The sequence below is a fragment of the Cheilinus undulatus genome, linkage group 14, assembly GCF_018320785.1.
Source record: "Cheilinus undulatus linkage group 14, ASM1832078v1, whole genome shotgun sequence".
In the NCBI taxonomy this organism is placed as follows: domain Eukaryota; kingdom Metazoa; phylum Chordata; class Actinopteri; order Labriformes; family Labridae; genus Cheilinus; species Cheilinus undulatus.
Window position 1 is genome coordinate 43,304,849 of NC_054878.1, and position 18,062 is coordinate 43,322,910.

The window sequence follows — 18,062 nt, forward strand, 5'->3', positions numbered from 1 at the left end:
GTCCTTCAATCTGACCAGGTAGAACTGAACTGTCTGGTCTAGTCACCAGCCCCACCCCCCCCAAAATTTGCATGTTGTATTAAAAAAAAAAAATCATTTTAAACTAAATCCAAATGCAATTTCAGCTGAAATTGTGTGGGGATGCTGAGAGCTGAACTGTGTAAGAATTGCTGTAAATAGATGAAAAAGCAACAAAATAGCTGAAAACAAAATAAAGACTGGTAATGAATTAACACTGCTTCTACACATCAGACTAAATCAAGGATAAAAAGTGTAATCTAAGTCAAATCCTCTTGCTAAGACTTCAGATGGTACTTAAAAAAAATACAACCCTAATTCCAGAAAAGTTGGGGCACTTTGTTAAAGGCATATTAAAACAAAACAAAACAAAACAAAACAAAAAAAAAACAGAATGCAGTGATTGTAAAATCTCATAAACCCATATTTTATTCACAACAGAACACAAACAACATATCAGATGTTGAAACTGAGACATTTTAACTTTTCAGGACAAATATTAGCTCATTTTGAACTGATGACAGCAACACATCTCAAAAAAGCAGGGACAGGGCCGTGTTTAGCATTCTGTAGCATCCCCTGCTGGAGTTTTGGAGAGGAATGTTGTCCCATTCTTGTCTGATGTAGGATTCAAGCTGCCCAACAGTCCTGGGTCTTCTTTGATGGATTTTTTTTCTTTTCTGATGCTCCAAATGTTTTCTATTGGTGAAAGGTCTGGACTACAGACAGGACAGTTCAGCACCCAGACTCTTCCCCTGTGAAGCCATGCTGTTGTGATGAAGTATGCGGTTTAAATTTGTCTTGCTGAAATAGTCAAGGCCCTCCCTGACAGAGACGTTGTCTGGATGGAAGCAGATGTTGATCTAAAACCTCTCTCTACTTCTCAGCATTGATAGTTTCTTTCCAGATGTGTAAGCTGCCCACGCCATATACACTAATGTAACCCCATACCATCAGAGATGCAGGATTTAGAACTGAGCTCTGATAACAAACTGCTCCTCTCCTCTTTAGTCCACAGGATTCAGGACTCTGTGGTTTCCCAAAAAACAAAAAACAGAAATTCAAATTTTGATCCATCTGACCACAGAACAGTTTTCCCATCATGTCTCAGTCTATTGTTAATGATCTTTGGCCCTGAGAAGACGGCAGCATTTCTGGATGGCACAGTGAACTGTGTTAACAGTCAGTGATTTCTGGAAGTGTTCCTGAGCCCGTGCAGTGATTTCCAGTACAGAATCATGTCTGTTTTTAATGCAGTGGCCCCTGAGGGCCCGAACATAAAGAGCATCCAGTATTGACCTTAAGCCTTGTCTCTGAATCTGTTGATGATATTATGTTCTCTATATGGTAGGATATTCAAACTCTTGCCATTTTACATTGAGGAAAAAATTCTTGATTACAATTTGATCGGAAAATATTACAAGAGCAGAAAAGAAACACTAGTTTTTGAATAATACAGTTCTTTTTTCATTCATTTTCTACCATTCATAAAGAGTTAAGAACACAACTGCAAAGCTATATATTAGAAGCTTTTCTCAAGCTTACAAAAACAATCTTAAATTGTTGAAATCTTCATTAATAACATATGTATAACTATGTTACATGTTGTAAAGTTCATACAGATCATTTAGTTCTTGATCTCTGGATTCTGACAGAAGCCTCATGGCCTCCAGAGTTCTCAAAGATGACTGAACCAAAATCTTCATTGTCCTGTACCTGTGGAAACAACAGCTATCATTTTATAATCTAGATTAAATTGATGGAAATATTTCCTGTTGTTCTGCAGCAAATAAGACTTGAAATAAAGGGAGAACTTTATTTTATTGGGCCCAAATGCCTACTTATTTTTGGATAATGACCTCCTTATTCTTGACAAATTAGTGGCTAAGTAACTTAAAATCTCTAGGTATGTTACTAAAATACAGCTCTAATTATTCTCACTCCATTTATTGGACAACAGTGAACTGTGAAATTCCACAAACATGAGTTTTCTCTAACAGAATGTTTGAACTCACAGTATCAGGATCAATCTGGGTTTTGTTTCCTGTAAAGATAAAAGAGTTCGCATAAGTTTCAACAGTGTTGATCCACTTTATTGAATGATGCAACTATGAACATTTACATTTGGAGCTTTCTCACCTTTGATTCTGGTCCATATGCACACAGTCACAACAGCTAGAATGAGTGCTGCTAATCCCACAGACACAATGATAAACCTGAGCATGAGACCTGGATGATAAAACAAATACATAGAATCAAAAACAACAATGACTATTATTTTCCACCTTCAACCTGGTGTCAGTTTAAAGATTGTATGTCACAGGAAAGAAGGAGCAACATGGGTGGAGCCGAGAAATCTGATTGATCGCTCCAGTGGTCCCGCTAAAATTCTACTCTTAAAAGATAGATGGATAGATAGATAGATAGATAGATAGATAGATAGATAGATAGATAGTCATTGATACCCGCTCCCTCGCCAGCAGGATGGATGATGTGTTGCTGCAGATTTCTATCCACTGCTTGGACGACTGTGTTTTGTGCTACAGAGGAGACTGCAAAATGTAATTTCGTTGCGTTTTTACGATGCAGTGACAATAAACGACTATCTCTATCTCTATATAAATCAAGAGTGCATCTTTCTTGCTGCTAACTGCTGTGGTTGCCTGGCAACAGCATTTTTTAAAAACCTCTTTAATGTTGAACTGAAAACAGGTCTCTACAAAATAATGTGAAACAAAAATATGTCATGTAAATAAAGTGACTTCATAAATATGGCCAAACTGACATCACATACCATATGTGAGTATATAAACTGTGCTGTCTGAATGAGATTTTGTCCTTTGTACAGTACAGTTTGCTGTTGTAATGTTTCCTAGTCATAGTGGCTATAATGTGTCCGTAATTACAGCCATAGTTTAATAACTGTCAACTATTTGCTGACAAAAAATCTGAGTTGTTTTATAAAGAATAAATTACAAGTATGTAACTTTTCTGCAGCTGGCTAGGTGTAGATCAACTAATGTAGAAACTACTCACCCACACATCTGCCAGAGCTGTTGGTGTACCCAGGAAGGCAGATGCATGTGTATGCCCCAACGGTGTTGTTGCAATAAGCACCAGGACCACATGCATTAGGATTGTTGCACTCGTTGATATCTGACACAAGGACAAGTGAAGATGAGTAAGTGTTGGTGTAGAGACACACTGTAGACACCGTGGCCTGTAAAACTCACCTTGGCACAGTCCATTGAGCACTGTAAAGTTGATATTTCCTCTGATGTTCATGTATCCCCGCTGGCACTGACAGTAGAAGCTTCCTGCTGTGTTGTAGCACTCTGCGTGGTTTCCACATGGGTCTGCAATTTCTTCACACTCATCCACGTCTGTAGATCAGGTTTTAAATTGATGAAGCAACAAAAAGAGTGGAAAAATATCTTACAGATCAACAGGACAATACAAAATGTTTCACAGTGACAGTATGTTTGGTACATTTTGCAGGTAAATGACATTCCTCTCACAAATCTTTTTGTAGAAATCTGTTTTTACTCTAACATTAAAGCGTTTTTTTTGTTTAAAAAAGCCAAATTTCATTGACCATGACTGATTTATAAAATCAATAAAAGCGTAAAACATCAAATGGGGAGAATATTTTTTCATAAGCACTTCAGCATAACATTATAAAACAAACAGCATTAATTATACATGAGCGTTTCAGTCCAAGGTCCAAGTCCAAAAAATCCAAGGTTATTAGTTGTTTTATAAAAGAATAAATCAAAAATATGTAAGTTTCTGCAGCTACCTAGGTGTAGATCAACTAATGTAGAAACTACTCACCCACACATCTGCCAGAGCTGTTGGTGTACCCAGGAAGGCAGATGCATGTGTATGCACCAATGGTGTTGTTGCAATAAGCACCAGGACCACATGCATTAGGATTGTTGCACTCGTTGATATCTGACACAAGGACAAGTGAAGATGAGTAAGTGTTGGTGTAGAGGCACACTGTGCACACCATAGTATGTATAACTCACCTTGGCACAGTCCGTTTAGCACTGTGAAGCTGATATTTCCTCTGATGTTCATGTATCCCCGCTGGCACTGACAGTAGAAGCTTCCTTCTGTGTTGTAGCACTCTGCATGTTTTCCACATGGGTCTGCAATTTCTTCACACTCATCCACGTCTGTAGATCAGGTTTTAAATTGATGAAGCAACAAAAAGAGTGGAAAAAATAAAAATATAAAAAATATCTTACAGATCAACAGGATAATACAAAATGTTTCACAGTGACAGTGTGTTTGGTACATTTTGCAGGTAAATGATATTCCTCTCACAAAACAATTTTAAAAACTGTTGTTCTAGCATGAGTGTCTACTTCCTTTGCTTTATATGCAGCTTGAGACAGTAAGCTCTGAGTGCTTATAAGAGAAAGTGATGGTGTCACACTTCAGAGCACAGAAACTGTGTGAAATAGAGGCAGAACTTCTTGAACAAACTGCTTTCCTGGACAAAAAAATATTTGGTCCCATTTTTGCCCCTTTTCACCATTTTTTCTCCAGATGTTCACTAATTCATTCATTCACTCATTTTTTGTCACTTCTCACACATTTTGCTACTTTCTGACCCCTTTTCCACTTTTTGTCCCCATTCTCACCCTTTTTCACCCCTTTTCACCCCTTTTTGTTGCTTTTGACCATTTTTGCCTCCTTTAGCTTATTGTTTTTGTACTTCAAGCTGTTTTTGCTTCACCTCAGTTGTTGCTCTTGCAAAGGTATTTTTAAACAATTTGGCTCTTTGGTTGAGCAGGGTTGAGTAACACTACTGTGAACAGTATCTCCACTATCTTTAGCACAATCTCACACACCTTCAGCCTTTAGGCTCAAGAGGCTAATCTGTCAATAAGACAGTGTTAAATTTTTTGGTTAACTAAATTCTATATTTTGAGCAATAATTTAAAATTCTTCACAAATCAGGTATTGCACTCTTCAAATTTTATGCTATTTTCAGCTATTTTTCCTCTATTTTCAGCTATTTCTATGCTTTTTCAGCCATTGAATGCCATTTTCAGCCACTTTATGCTATTTTCAGGTATTTTTATGCTATTTTCAGCTACTTTTATCCTTTTTAGCTACCAAATGCCATTTCAGCTACTTTTATGGCGTTTTATGCTATTTTTTTGCTATTTTTGTGCTTTTTGGCTATTTTTAGCAGTTCTTCCACAATTTAGCTCTCAGCATCCTCATCCCCAATTTCAGCTGAAATTGCAGTTTTGATGTAGTAATGCATTTTGATCTTACCTTCCTGACAGCTTGATCCTGTGAAGCCAGGATGGCACTTGCAGGTGAAGTTCCCAACAGTCTCCACACAGTCTGCATGCTCACTGCAGGAATCGTGTTTGCAAGAGGCTGCATATAAAGAAATTCTTTGGTAAGTCTTCAGAGGTTTATTACCATCCAATAGCTGTCCATAGAGCAAACTAGAGTTTTACCTGTGTAGCAGACAGTTCCCTTCTTCTTACGGCAGTTCTCATTATTCCACTTGCCTGAGTCCACTACCCTCTTTATGTACATTTCCACACAGTCCTGTGCCAAAGTGTTATCTGGCTCATTGTGGGCCCAATTCTGGGCTTCTTGGGGTATCGTCTTATTGCTTTGAGCCCAAATCCACTTTCCCCCCTCTTTGCGAATACCTATCCAATAATACTTTGAGTGAAATGGCAGCATGTTGTTGAGGTAGTCATTCTCCTCTTTGCTTCTGATGGACACCATGTCTGTGAAGTGCTGCTGGCACCACTGACGGGCCTGAAGCCATCCGCGGTTTGTGCTGACGCTGTAGTTGTAGGTCCATGCTTGTGCTCCTCCTCTGCTGCTCAGGTCTGAGGTAACAAACACAGACAGTAAAACAAAGCTGCTCTGGCAAAGCGTGAATACAAAATTGACTGAAAAGTAGACCAACCTTGAAAAACAACAAAGAGCACAGCAATCAGCACCATATGATGCAGACTTCTCCTACCACCAACAGACTCCTGAACCATCTATAATAAAGACAGAGGACATTTGCCGAATGCATATAGGTATAAAGATCCTAAATGCATTAATGTCTGATACACTGATATATTAATTGTCTTACCCTTATGTGCATCCTTGGGGACTTGTTGCTGCTGCCTACCCAGCAGTGCTGGTAATAAATGAGAAAAATGATTCCCCTCCAAGGAATAAGTCAGTATGCGATTTCGCAATACAGCTTTTGCTGCAACTTCCTTTCAGGAAGGGTGCGACGGATGCTATCAGTCAATAAACGCACTCCCACAGACTCAGACACACTTGCATACACATTGTAACACTTAGTAATACTCATAGAAACTTTAAAAGTTTATTTTAGTTTATTGATGTTTATGAGCTAATATATGTACTAAAACCTTACAATTGCAAACGTGATATCCACGCAGTCTATATTCATTGAACTAAGATGTTTATAAGCATATAAGAAACTTTGTCTAGCTAATTAGTTATCCTGCCATACATGGAGATCAGTGGTTCTCAACTGGTGGGTCTGTTTGCTGGGGGTCATGAATGTGTGCTGGAAATTAATCATAATTAAGCATAAATACATCGGTACAAGACCAAATTTGGTCCAAACAGAGGCTGTGAGGCCCAGATTTTCAAATAAATATGTGATTCACATAGTGTTTGTAATGTAATGATTGGTGTAATATTTTTAGTTGAACCCAGAAGCAGTGCAGAAACAGTAGAAGCAGTTTAACAGATTTATTGTGGGGAATTTGGAGGAGGTAGGGGGGAATCCGGGGTCCAGAGCATGAGGGGGGAATCCAGGAGATCGTGAGGATGTGAGGCGAGAGGTTCTGTGCAGGAGGTTGGCGAGAGAGCCCGTAAAGAGAGTGTGGCAGCGTGGCAGAGATTGGGTTGAGGCACTGGCGGCGCGGGAAGGCACTGGAAAAGGTGGAGGAGAACAGGATTAGTCAAAGGCACAGGAGAACATTGGCAAAACTTGCAATTTTTCAAGAGTGTCACAAAATGCTCGAGCAAGAGGCCGATACCACATGAAATGCGGGAATAATCTTACGCCTGAGAAGCCTCGCTGCAGAGCTTAAGAGGAGGTGGTAATTGAGTGCAGGTGCGAGAGTGCCATGAAAACCAGTGATGCCCAATCTCTGTGAAGACAAAATCAAAAACACCAAGCAGGAAACAGACAACCAGGAAATTTTCAAAATAAAACTGAAGAGTGCCACAATTACCACATGTAATTTCTTTTAAAATGTATGTAATTTTTTGGCATTCACAGTGAGTGATTCAGATAATTTGGGTACATACTGTATTTTTGGGGCAGTCATGTTGTCCATGGGTTTTACACTAACTAGGCTACTTTCAGCTATTTTTATCCTTTTTTTAGCTACTAAATGCCATTTTCAGCTACTTTAATGGCATTTTATGCTATTTTCATGCTATTTTCAGCTATTTTTATGCTATTTTCAGCTATTTGAAGGCTTTCAGCTATTCTTAAGCTATTTTTAGGCTACTTTCAGCTATTTTTTTAATCCTTTTTAGCTAATAAATGCCATTTAAGCTACTTTTATGGCATTTTATTCTATATTTATGTTAGGTTTTGGCTATTTTTGTGCTTTTTGGCTATTTTCAGCAGTTCTTCCACAAGTCAGCTCTCAGCATCCCCATGCAATTTCAGCTGAAATTGCAATTTTGATCTATAGTTCAAACTGTTCGAACATTTTTTCCACTTTTAGCCAATTTTTGCCACTTTTAATCCATCCATACTGTCCCCTATTGTTGACAGGCAGTACTACCCATAGACTGTAGAAAGAACTGGACAAACCTTGTGTGACGTCAGTTGTCTGCTTACAATAGGCGGACTCAAACGGCTCCTGAAGCCAATCCGTGGAGGCTTCCATATTGAAATCGTGGTCTCAACCGAACTTTGGATCAACCTAACAGCCCACCCACTCAACGCAACTTCCTGTCAGCTTGCTAGCTAGCAATCTGGTTGACAGAAACAGAGCCTCTGTCTGCCGAGCTATCTGTCAATCAAATGAGATGCACCAATCAGCTTTCATCCTAAATATAAGACAAACAATCGTGGTACAAAAAAATTCACCCCCCGTACAGTGGGAGCACAATAAGACACTAGCTAATGAGACACGTTTGGTGTTTTGAACCAGGCTGTAAACCAGTTTATTTCTAGTGTCAAAACCGGCTGTTTAACAGGTGTCCAGACAGGACTTCTGGTGTTCCTGCAGTCAGCCTCAAGTGGACAGTTGCGGTATAGCAATTTTTTGCACTTCTGCATTGGCTTCATTTTTCAGGACCGGTGGCTGCCGCTTGGTACTACTGCACATGAAAAGTGCGCTGTGCTCATTGTTTTCAATCTAATGCCGCTTCTGGGAGTAGGGATGGTAATTGATCAAATTTTATCGATACCGATGCAGTTATTGATTCTTCTTATCGATTCAATTATTTATCAATTCCCTTATCGATCCCTTCCTGTGAATTTTCTTTTTGGACTGCTAAAAATGTTAAACATCAAGTGTTTGAGAGGAGAACATTCTAAAATATACAAAAAATCTCTCTTTTTGTTGGATATGTCTCAATTAAAACAAACGGCTCTCTGGATCTTTAATCTGTGAACTTAAATTAGAATACAGTACTATGGCACGTTTTCTTTAAAAGATAAAGCCTTAAAGAGGTAGTGAACACTTGAACTTTTTTTTTCAACTGTACACTGAGATATTTGACTGAACTATGATAAAACACATCAGTGTTGGTGTTATAGCTGAAATTTGCACCAAACTGATAAAAATCTGAATTTTACATCTTATAATTAGCTCAAATGGACATCTGCCTTGAAATTTTTTTCTGAAAAGGTGGGGCTTATGGGTAGAATGTTACCCCCTCTAACTGACTTTACCATTCAGAGATCACTCTCATCCTCTCCTGCTCCTGCACTGCTTTGGCTCTGAGAGCTCCGGCTATGGTAACACCACTGCTGGAGCCCATGGACTGAACAGGTAGTGTTCAGAACCATCACAGTCCACCACCACTCCATAGCCTACTTCAGAGGACTCTGGAGGGGAAAACTCCTCCACCTCAAAAGATCTCTATGAGGCAGCAGGGCTGTGGGACTGGGACAGTGACTCCCCTTGTCTCTCTGACAAGGGGAGTCACTGTCACTCCCCCATCCTTATCCCCTCCTCTCAGTACCAAACTGCTCATTTTCTGTGAATTTTTTGAATTACAGAGGTGGACGGAGTTAGCTCTGAGCTGAGGGTTCACTTACACTTTAAATAAATATAAAACTAGTCTCTGGATCCTAGATCTCTGGAGGTATCAAAGTAAATTGAACACTTGTGCAAAATTAACAGTTCTTGGGCACAAAGATGAATGTCATACTGTAGACATCACTGTTTGACAGACGTTTCTCATTGCCTTGTGTGTGTCATTTTTGGAGAAATGAAGCCACACTTTTGACCACTTTAGTCTGTGTTTGTGACTGTTCACTAGAGATGGGTGGTAATACGGTAAGACTGTATCCTACGGGAATTACAAATAACCACGCTGTTGCTTTAAATAACATCACGAAGACAGTGCTGTGGGATTAGCGCTCATTAATTAAAAAATTCCTTGAGAATGTGTGTATTTTTCCACCCTCAGCACCACTGCCTGTGTATGACGACGCTTTAAAAGTGATGACAGAAGTCCTGTTAATGACGTCGGAACAGAAAAAGATGAACACTCATGTACAGACTTGGTTCACAGATACTCGTACGCCATGGTGCGCAGTTCGGGCACCACAGTCTTCTCTAAAGTCAAACTGTTAGACGTGCAGCGCTGGCACGAATGTGTTCTAAGACAACGTGAGTTTAAAAACGCTCTAACTCTTCTTTCTGGGTGTAGATCAGTGATGAGAAATCATTACGCACACCCACATGTGCTGCGTCCTGCTGCAGCAATGCCAGGTACAACAAAAATGTTTAAACTTATATTAACAGGGTTTAATGTGAAATGTAGATGAAATTATTCACTGCTTGTGAGTCATTTTATGCGCTTGAGTATTCTGTAACTTTTATGAGATCGTCGTAAAGTAAACACTCAGCAGGAAGGAGCTCGCCATTGAAGCACACCGTTACAATGAAGGTAATCAATGTGAGCTCAGTCGAGGCTGTAGAAAGCATTGATGCCCTAAAAAAGGAGGAAGAAGACGAGAGACCCAGAAGAGTTGAAGCAAGCTGTGGAGGTAAATGTAAGTGAAGAAACTGTCGCAGTGGAAGAAGTGGTTAAGATACAAGAAGAGGGTCAGACAAGTGAAGACGTTCAACAGATCAAGGAGGAACAGAGCAACAGGGAGTTTTCTCAGGTTTAGGATACAAGCAAAGAGAGCTCAAGTCAGAGGTGCCTTTATCATGATTTTATCAGAAAGTTATTCCTGTAAGAAGAGGAGTCTCACAACAACGTCAACAGACAGCTGAAGGGAGAGTTCCCCAAGGCGCGGGATGCAGTCTCTTTTTGTAAATTGTAGAAAAAAGATTAATGCTGTTTACTTCAATAAAGAATGATCAGTGGATAAAAAATATCTGCAGAGTACAAACACAGTATTTCATAGGTTGACTAACATCTGCATTTGATGTTGACCTTAGTTGGCACTAGTTCTGCATTCACTACTTCTGCAAAAGTAAGATGTTGCTAGAAAGTCGTCCCTGCATGATATAACTTCCTCTGTGATTGAAAAAATAAATCAAGACAAAATCAAATGTTGTTTTTTTGCACCTTTGAAGTTCCGTGTCTGTAAAGCATAATGTGTATAACAAATGAGCATGAATAAAAACAAACAAAAAAAATCCACTACAGGAGAAGGTGAAATCAGAAGTGAAATGAGTTTCTTTATTATTATCCAACCATCCATGACTGTGACTTAAGCTCTTTTTTGGCTGGTAGAGTCTGTTTCCTGTTTTATTATGGAGGAGAGGATGAGTGTACTACAGAAATAAATACTGTAGCAGAGACATTCTGAAGACTAACTGGGCGACCCCCCCAAAAATACCCTCGACCTACCTGTGGATTCTGATCCAGGCTTTGGTAATGGGTGGTCTCTACTGCAGCTTCACCTCACCCTCCTCAGCCTGTCTTCATTTAAATGGATTTGACTTCTTTACTGTTATTACATTTTGTAAGACAGGGGTAGACATCCTGATGTAATCAAAGCTGGAGGACCCACATGTAGACTGTAATCATTTATTAAAAACAATGACAAAGAAGACAAAACCAAAAGTTCAGGTTTTAAACAGCAGAGTACAACATAAATGTTTAAGTAAAGTACAGATCACAGGAAAATGCACAGGGAAAACAGAATATCAGAACATCCAAGCTGTGTCTCATTTCAGGGGCTGCATCCTTCAGAGGACCCCGCTTTGGTGTCCTTCAGTCTGACCAGGTAGAAGTGAATTGTTTGGTCTAGTCACCAGCCCCCCCCCCCCCAAATTTGCATGTTGTATTCAAAAAATATTTCATTTTAAACTAGATCAAATTGCAATTTCAGCTGAAATTGTGTGGGGATGCTGAGAGCTGAACTGTGGAAGAACTGCTAAAAATAACTGAAAAAACAACAAAATAGCTGAAAATAGCATAAAAAGTCCCTGAAAATAGCATAAAATAGCTAAATAGTATAAAAATAGCATAGGAAGGACAAGTACAGTTCATGAGCCACTGCTGTTTATTTTGTTTGAATCAGGCATCTGCAACATCACCTCTGTCTTCTTTTCTAATTCATCTTTTTAAATGTTCCTCTTTCCTAGTAACATTCATGTCTCCAGAATAATTCTTCTTAATGGGACTAAGCAGCACAGTAGAACGTTTCCCAGAGTGTCACCAGTTAACACCATTGAAACACTGGTAATGAATTAACACTGCTTCTATACATCAGACTAAATCAAGGATAAAAAGTGTCATGTAAGTCAAATCCTCCAGCTAAGATTAAAGTTGGTACTTACAAAAAATACAACCCTAATTCCAGAAAAGTTGGGCACTTTATAAAATGTAAATAAAGAAACAAGAATGCAGTGATTGTCAAATCTCATTAACCGATATTTTATTCACAACAGAACACAAACAACATATCAGATGTTGATACTGAGACATTTGAACATTTCAGGACAAATATTAGCTCATTTTGAATTGATGACAGCAACACATCTCAAAAAAAGCAGGGACAGGACCATGTTTAGCATTCTGTAGCATCCCCTCTAGTTGCTGGAGTTTTGGAGAGGACTGTTGTCCCATTCTTGTCTGATGTAAGATTCTAGCTGCTCAACAGTCCTGTGTCTTCTTTGATGGATTTTTTCTTTCTGATGCTCCAAATGTTTTTGTAAAGGTGAAAGATCTGGACTACAGACAGGCCAGTTCAGCACCCAGACTCTTCTCCTGTGAAGCCATGCTGTTGTGATGAAGTATGTGGTTTCAAATGTCTTGCTGAAATAGTCAAGGCCTTCCCTGACAGAGACATTGTCTGGATGGGAGCAGATGTTGCTCTAAAGCCTCTCTCTGCTTCTCAGCATTGATAGTTCCTTTCCAGATGTGTAAGCTGCCCACGCCATAGACACTAATGTAACCCCATACCATCAGAGATGCAGGATTTAGAACTGAGCTCTGGATGGTCCCTCTCCTCTTTGGTCCACAGGACACAGTATCTGTGGTTTAAGAAAAAAGGTTAAAGTTTGAACCATGTGACCACAGAACAGTTTTCCCATCATGTCTCAGTCTATTGTTAATGATCTTTAGCCCCGAGAAGACGGCAGCATTTCTGGATGGCACAGTGAACTGTGTTAACAGTCAGTGATTTCTGGAAGTGTTCCTGAGCCCATGCAGTGGTTTTCAGTACAGAATCATGTCTCTTTTTAATTCAGTGGCCCCTGAGGGCCCGAACATAAAGAGCATCGGGTATTGACCTTCAGCCTTGTCACTGAATCTTTTGATGATATTATGTTCTCTATATGGTGGGATATTTGAATTCTTTGCCATTTTACATGAAGGAACAATTTCTGAATTACAATACAATAGGAAAATGTTACAAGAGCAGATATGACACTATTTTTTCAATAACATCATATTATTCTTGGGTTAAATAAAGAGACTCAATAAATGCTGTAAACGATGGCTGAATATTGAAATCATCAATTTACTACCATTCAAAAAGAGTTAAAAAAAAAACACAGCTGCTAAGCTATACATTAGAAGATCTGCTTGAGCTTACATAAACAATCTTAAATTGTTGAAATCTTAATTAACAACATATGTATAACTATGTTACATGTTTTTAAGGTCATACAGATCATTTAGTTCTTGATCTGTGGATTCTGACAGGAGCGTCATGGCCTCCAGAGTTCTCAAAGACAACTGGACCAAAATCTTCATCGTCCTGTACCTGTGGAAACAACAACTATAAAGTTAGAATCTAGATTAAATTGACAGAAATATTTCCTGTTGCTCTAAAGCAAATAAGATGTAAAATAAAGGTAGAACTTTATTTTAGTGCGCCCTAATTATCTAGTAATTTTATAGTAATAAGTAATAATTACCTCGCCCCTAATCCAATAACCGTGATGCCCTTACCCTAACCTCTTGCCCCAGAATATCATGGTAATTCTCTGGAAATAAGTTAGTATTTTACCCTCAGCTCTAACCCTAATCCCCATTACCCTAACTTTTAACCCTTGTAATGCTGAGGCAATTCTCTGTTAACAGGGTGGTAATTTCATGAGATAATTCATAGAGATAAATAATATATTTTTTTATATAGATAATTTACTTGCAACCTTGCAAAGCAGATGGATACACCCGTTTCCTTGTGCTTCACTGGCGAATCCATCTTGCAAAGCTCCCATCTGAACCATCCGGGCCCGGTTAGAAAGTGACAGGACCAATCAGCAATGAGGGGTGTTACTTTCAGGCACGGCAGAGTCGTGACGTAAACAAGCAGCAGCAAGAGGCCGGTGCAATTATGGCGGGAGAGTTTAGAGTGGATGCTGCTTAAGCGCCAGTTTTATCAGAACTTGACAACAATTCTTTGTTAAAAGAAGAACAAAGAAAAGCAGTGGGTCGTTTTCTTTTCAAAAAAAGCAAAAGTCGAGTACTTACATGTCTTTAGTCGCCATGATTCATGTTATTCCCCGTAGCTGCGCGTGCGCAGCTTGATAGCGGCTACGTCACTTGTTTTATTGGCCCATAGAGATGTGACAGACAGAATGTTCATCCAATCACACTCCGAGTTTTTTTCAAAGCCTCTGCCTTTTCTCAAATGTTTCCTATTGAAGCTTTCCCAGATGGATGTGTGAAACACATCCATCTGGCGTGTCAGGTTAATTACTTGATAATTCCCTGGTAATGTTTTTATCCTGACCTACATTAAAGTGAGTCTCTCCTGAATAATCTAGTAATAATAAAGGATTTTTTTTTTAGGGGTTAAGTTTAGGTTGGGGTAAAATACCACCTAATTACCACAGAATTTCCTTGACATTACATGTAGGTACTCAACAATTAATACACTACTAGCAGGGCTTGACATGAACTTTTTTGCTCACCAGCCACGGTGGCTAGTGGTTTTGCAAACTTACTAGCCACTCGGTATTTCCACTAGCCACAATTTTGGTGTTTGGAAACCATGAGCTATATGCCAAATTTGGTACAAAGGGTACGATATGACACACATTTGAGTTTTTCTTTTTTTTTAAATAGTGTTTATCATTATGAAGTTTGTTCAAAAACATTTGAATTATACTCTAACGGCTGATGACTTGATAATATTCTGTCATTTGCATTAATATTTAGGAAAAAAAGAGAAAAAATGTCATTTGCATAATAATGTGGAAAGCGGTGTAAAGCACCTCTGCCTGTACACAGCACACTACAGAGATATGTCATCCTTCACTGTTAGAGACAGTCATCTAAGAGTCAAGACTCTTACATTTTTATTTTCTATAATGGGTATTAAGTTTATACTAATATTAAAATATTGTTAAATGGCTGTTTATTAGGAAAAAAACTACAGCAGATAATAAGAACATTGCTAATTTTCACTCTGACAAATCACCAGAGGATTAATTATCAATAAATGGCAAATCATTATACATTTGTATCAAAGATTTTAATAACTTTTAAATTATGCTCGCATTTGCAGAGGTTTTATCATTTCGATCGTCCTTAACAAACAACGAATACAGATGGAGTATTAATCAAACAATGTTCAGACTCTGAGACTTTAGTGATGGGAAGTTCGGCTCTTTTCAGAGAGCCGGCTCTTTTGGCTCGGCTCCCAAAGAAGGGCCGGCTCTTTCAACTCCCGAACGGCTCTTTATTTAGGATCTTTTGTAGCCCTATATTTTACTATAATTTCACAAAAAATAATGGGTAGTGTGTTGAAAATCCTTTTGCATTCAATGTTTTTATGAGAAGCCTTATAATTGCCCAATTTTGTGCATTTATTCTGTTACAAAACCATTCTTACTTTTTTAGTATTTTAATCAAACTTTTTTATTGCATACATACACAAAAAACTGCAAACAAATCCACGGAACAGAACCAGAACCAAACTCAAGTGTAAGTGAGTTAGGACTGACAAAAACTATCTGAACCAGCAACGCCACTCTGGGACTCTCACCCAGAGAATACTAAATGGATTTCATAGTCTGACAGAAGGTTTCCCCTTTTTTTTTAAGTAACACACAGGTAAGTCTACAAATGAAAACAGAGAGCGTGTGTACAAATATAAAAACACTTCTTTATTTTTCTCCTACGTAGCAAAAAAAAAAAAAGGTATTCATAAAAACACTAACATTATTAACTTCTACATAATGAGCACAAATAATTATCAAAATTACTGAGCAACGCACAAGTAATTTACAATGGTTACTGAGCAGAGCACAAATGATTAACTAACTGAAAGTACCTTAACTCATCAAACAGAAATAAGCTTTAACTAAAGGCAACAGAAAACTGTAACTAAGTCATAAATGGAACTCAACAATAACAAAGCCCAGTATTAAACTAAGACCTAATAAAGGGTAATATAGCAAAGTAAAGCCAGTAAAGCAAACTAATTAAGCTGAAGTAAAGTTAACAGGCTGAACAAGCTAAAGTAAAGCTAACAGGCTAAACTGAGTAAAGCTAAATAACTAGAGGCAAAAGAACTAAAGAAAAGCTAAAGGTGCTAAAGCATAGCCAAACAACTTAAGCAAGGCAAAAACAAGGCTAAGGTAAAGCTAAATGAGCTTAAATAAACTACATAAGCTAAGCGAAACAAAAGCTAAGTAAGGCTAAATGAAACAAGACAAAACTAGCAAAAAACAAGGCAACAGTGGCAACCTGAAACAGAAATTTAACATTAACCACTGCAACCCAAAATACATGGAGAGCAATCACGAAAAAGGAAACAAGATACAAACAAATTACCTCAGCTATCCGTGACTTGACAAATGCATTCCCATTTCGTCGCTCATGAGTGCTCAGCGAAACTCAAAGGCACGTTAGACATCTCTCACTTGGCGACAACCATCGCTTGTCTGTAACAGTTCACAATCACAAGGTTAAGTCAGGGAAAACGAGATTCATCTAAACATAGCATCTTTCATCATGGCTCACCTGTCCCCGGACCCGGAAATGCTGCGGAGGGCAAGGTGAGGTCCGACAGGTGAATTTATTCCCCTGGGGACAATGCAGCAACGCCTACAATTGGTTCCCCACGGCAAGGGGCATAACCGCTAATTTAGCCGGTCACACAAGCAAACAGTATAAATGTCCTCAGTGCAAGTTGGCATTCAGAAAAATGAGATGCCTCAGCTTGGATGGGCTGATCTGATTTCTTCTCTCTGTGAGTATCTGCCTGGTTAGATTTAGTGGTAGCTCACTGGGGTAGGTGTATATTTTAATTAATTAGCTTCCTGGGGTTAGGTTTAGAATTTAAATTCCACTGGCTAGGGTTAGAATTAATGCCCAGCTGATGTAGACGCGTGTTTGCGCATGCACAGTACAAATTGGGTTTGTGGGACAGATGGAGTAGCGACACCCCACTCTGTTTTCACATAATGGTATAATCCTTTATCCTCACATGTGATAGGCCGCATGACTGCCATGCTGGCCAATCAAAACAAAGTTCTGACCAGAGCTGGGGCTGAGCACTGTGAGAGCTATACAGCGAAAGGAAAAAAAACTGGGAGCCTGCTCTCACTCTATGCGGGCCGGCTCTTCTGATTCACTACAAAGCAACGGCTCTCAGAGCCGCAGCTTTTGCATATGACCCATCACTAAGAGACACAGCTGGAGCGCACATACACATAAATGGCGCTTACGCGCTGATCCTCCATGGACAGAGACAAGCTTTAAAGCAGAAGGAGAAAGTTCAGGTCTGAGTCTATCCTCAACAATCTGAAACATTTTCCCTAAACAGATAGAAGCCTTCAGTCTACATTACCAACACATCAGTACAAGTGTGTATCAGTATATGTTTGTCATGCAGCATCAAAACCCTTGGTGCTGCATGAAAATGCACGAATGAAGAGACCAGCCTTTTCAGTTATTTTGGAGGGAAATTTGAGCATTTATGTGCCAAATGGCCTCTCTGTAACAAGCCTAAATCATAAGGGCTACAGACAAGCATGGTCAGAGTGAAGCATTACTTGTGACACTGATAAATTCAACTTGCCATTGTGGTTAGTTGGAGTCATGCTGCTACACACCACGGTTGAAATAGACCCACATTTGGCTAGTTGGCGGGTGTAAATGTCAAGCCCTGACTACTACGTAAAACTTTCTTAATTTTACCAAATGCCTACTTATTACTAAATAATGACCACCTTATTCTAAAGAAAGAGTAGCTAAGTAAACTTAAAATCTCTAGGTATGTTGCTAAAATACAGTTGTAATTATTCTCACTCTATTTACTGGACAACAGTGAACTGTGAAATTCCACAAACATGAGTTTTCTCTAACAGAATGTTTGAACTCACAGCATCAGGATCAATCTGGGTTTTGTT

The 18,062-nt window shown here is 38.9% G+C and overlaps 1 protein-coding gene across 1 annotated transcript; it reads right to left on the bottom strand.

Annotated features, from left to right (window-relative positions):
• Window positions 1-902: 902 nt before the first annotated feature.
• LOC121521836 (L-selectin-like) lies at window positions 903-6,252 on the bottom strand. Its single transcript, XM_041806014.1, has 11 exons — window positions 6,146-6,252; window positions 5,972-6,050; window positions 5,505-5,891; window positions 5,314-5,421; window positions 4,050-4,199; window positions 3,853-3,972; window positions 3,252-3,401; window positions 3,055-3,174; window positions 2,158-2,247; window positions 2,034-2,062; window positions 903-1,734 (listed from the first exon to the last, which is right to left on the bottom strand). Exons 1-11 carry the CDS (start codon window positions 6,155-6,157, stop codon window positions 1,642-1,644), a joined length of 1,338 nt encoding a protein of 445 aa, XP_041661948.1. The 5' UTR covers window positions 6,158-6,252; the 3' UTR covers window positions 903-1,641.
• Window positions 6,253-18,062: the final 11,810 nt, after the last annotated feature.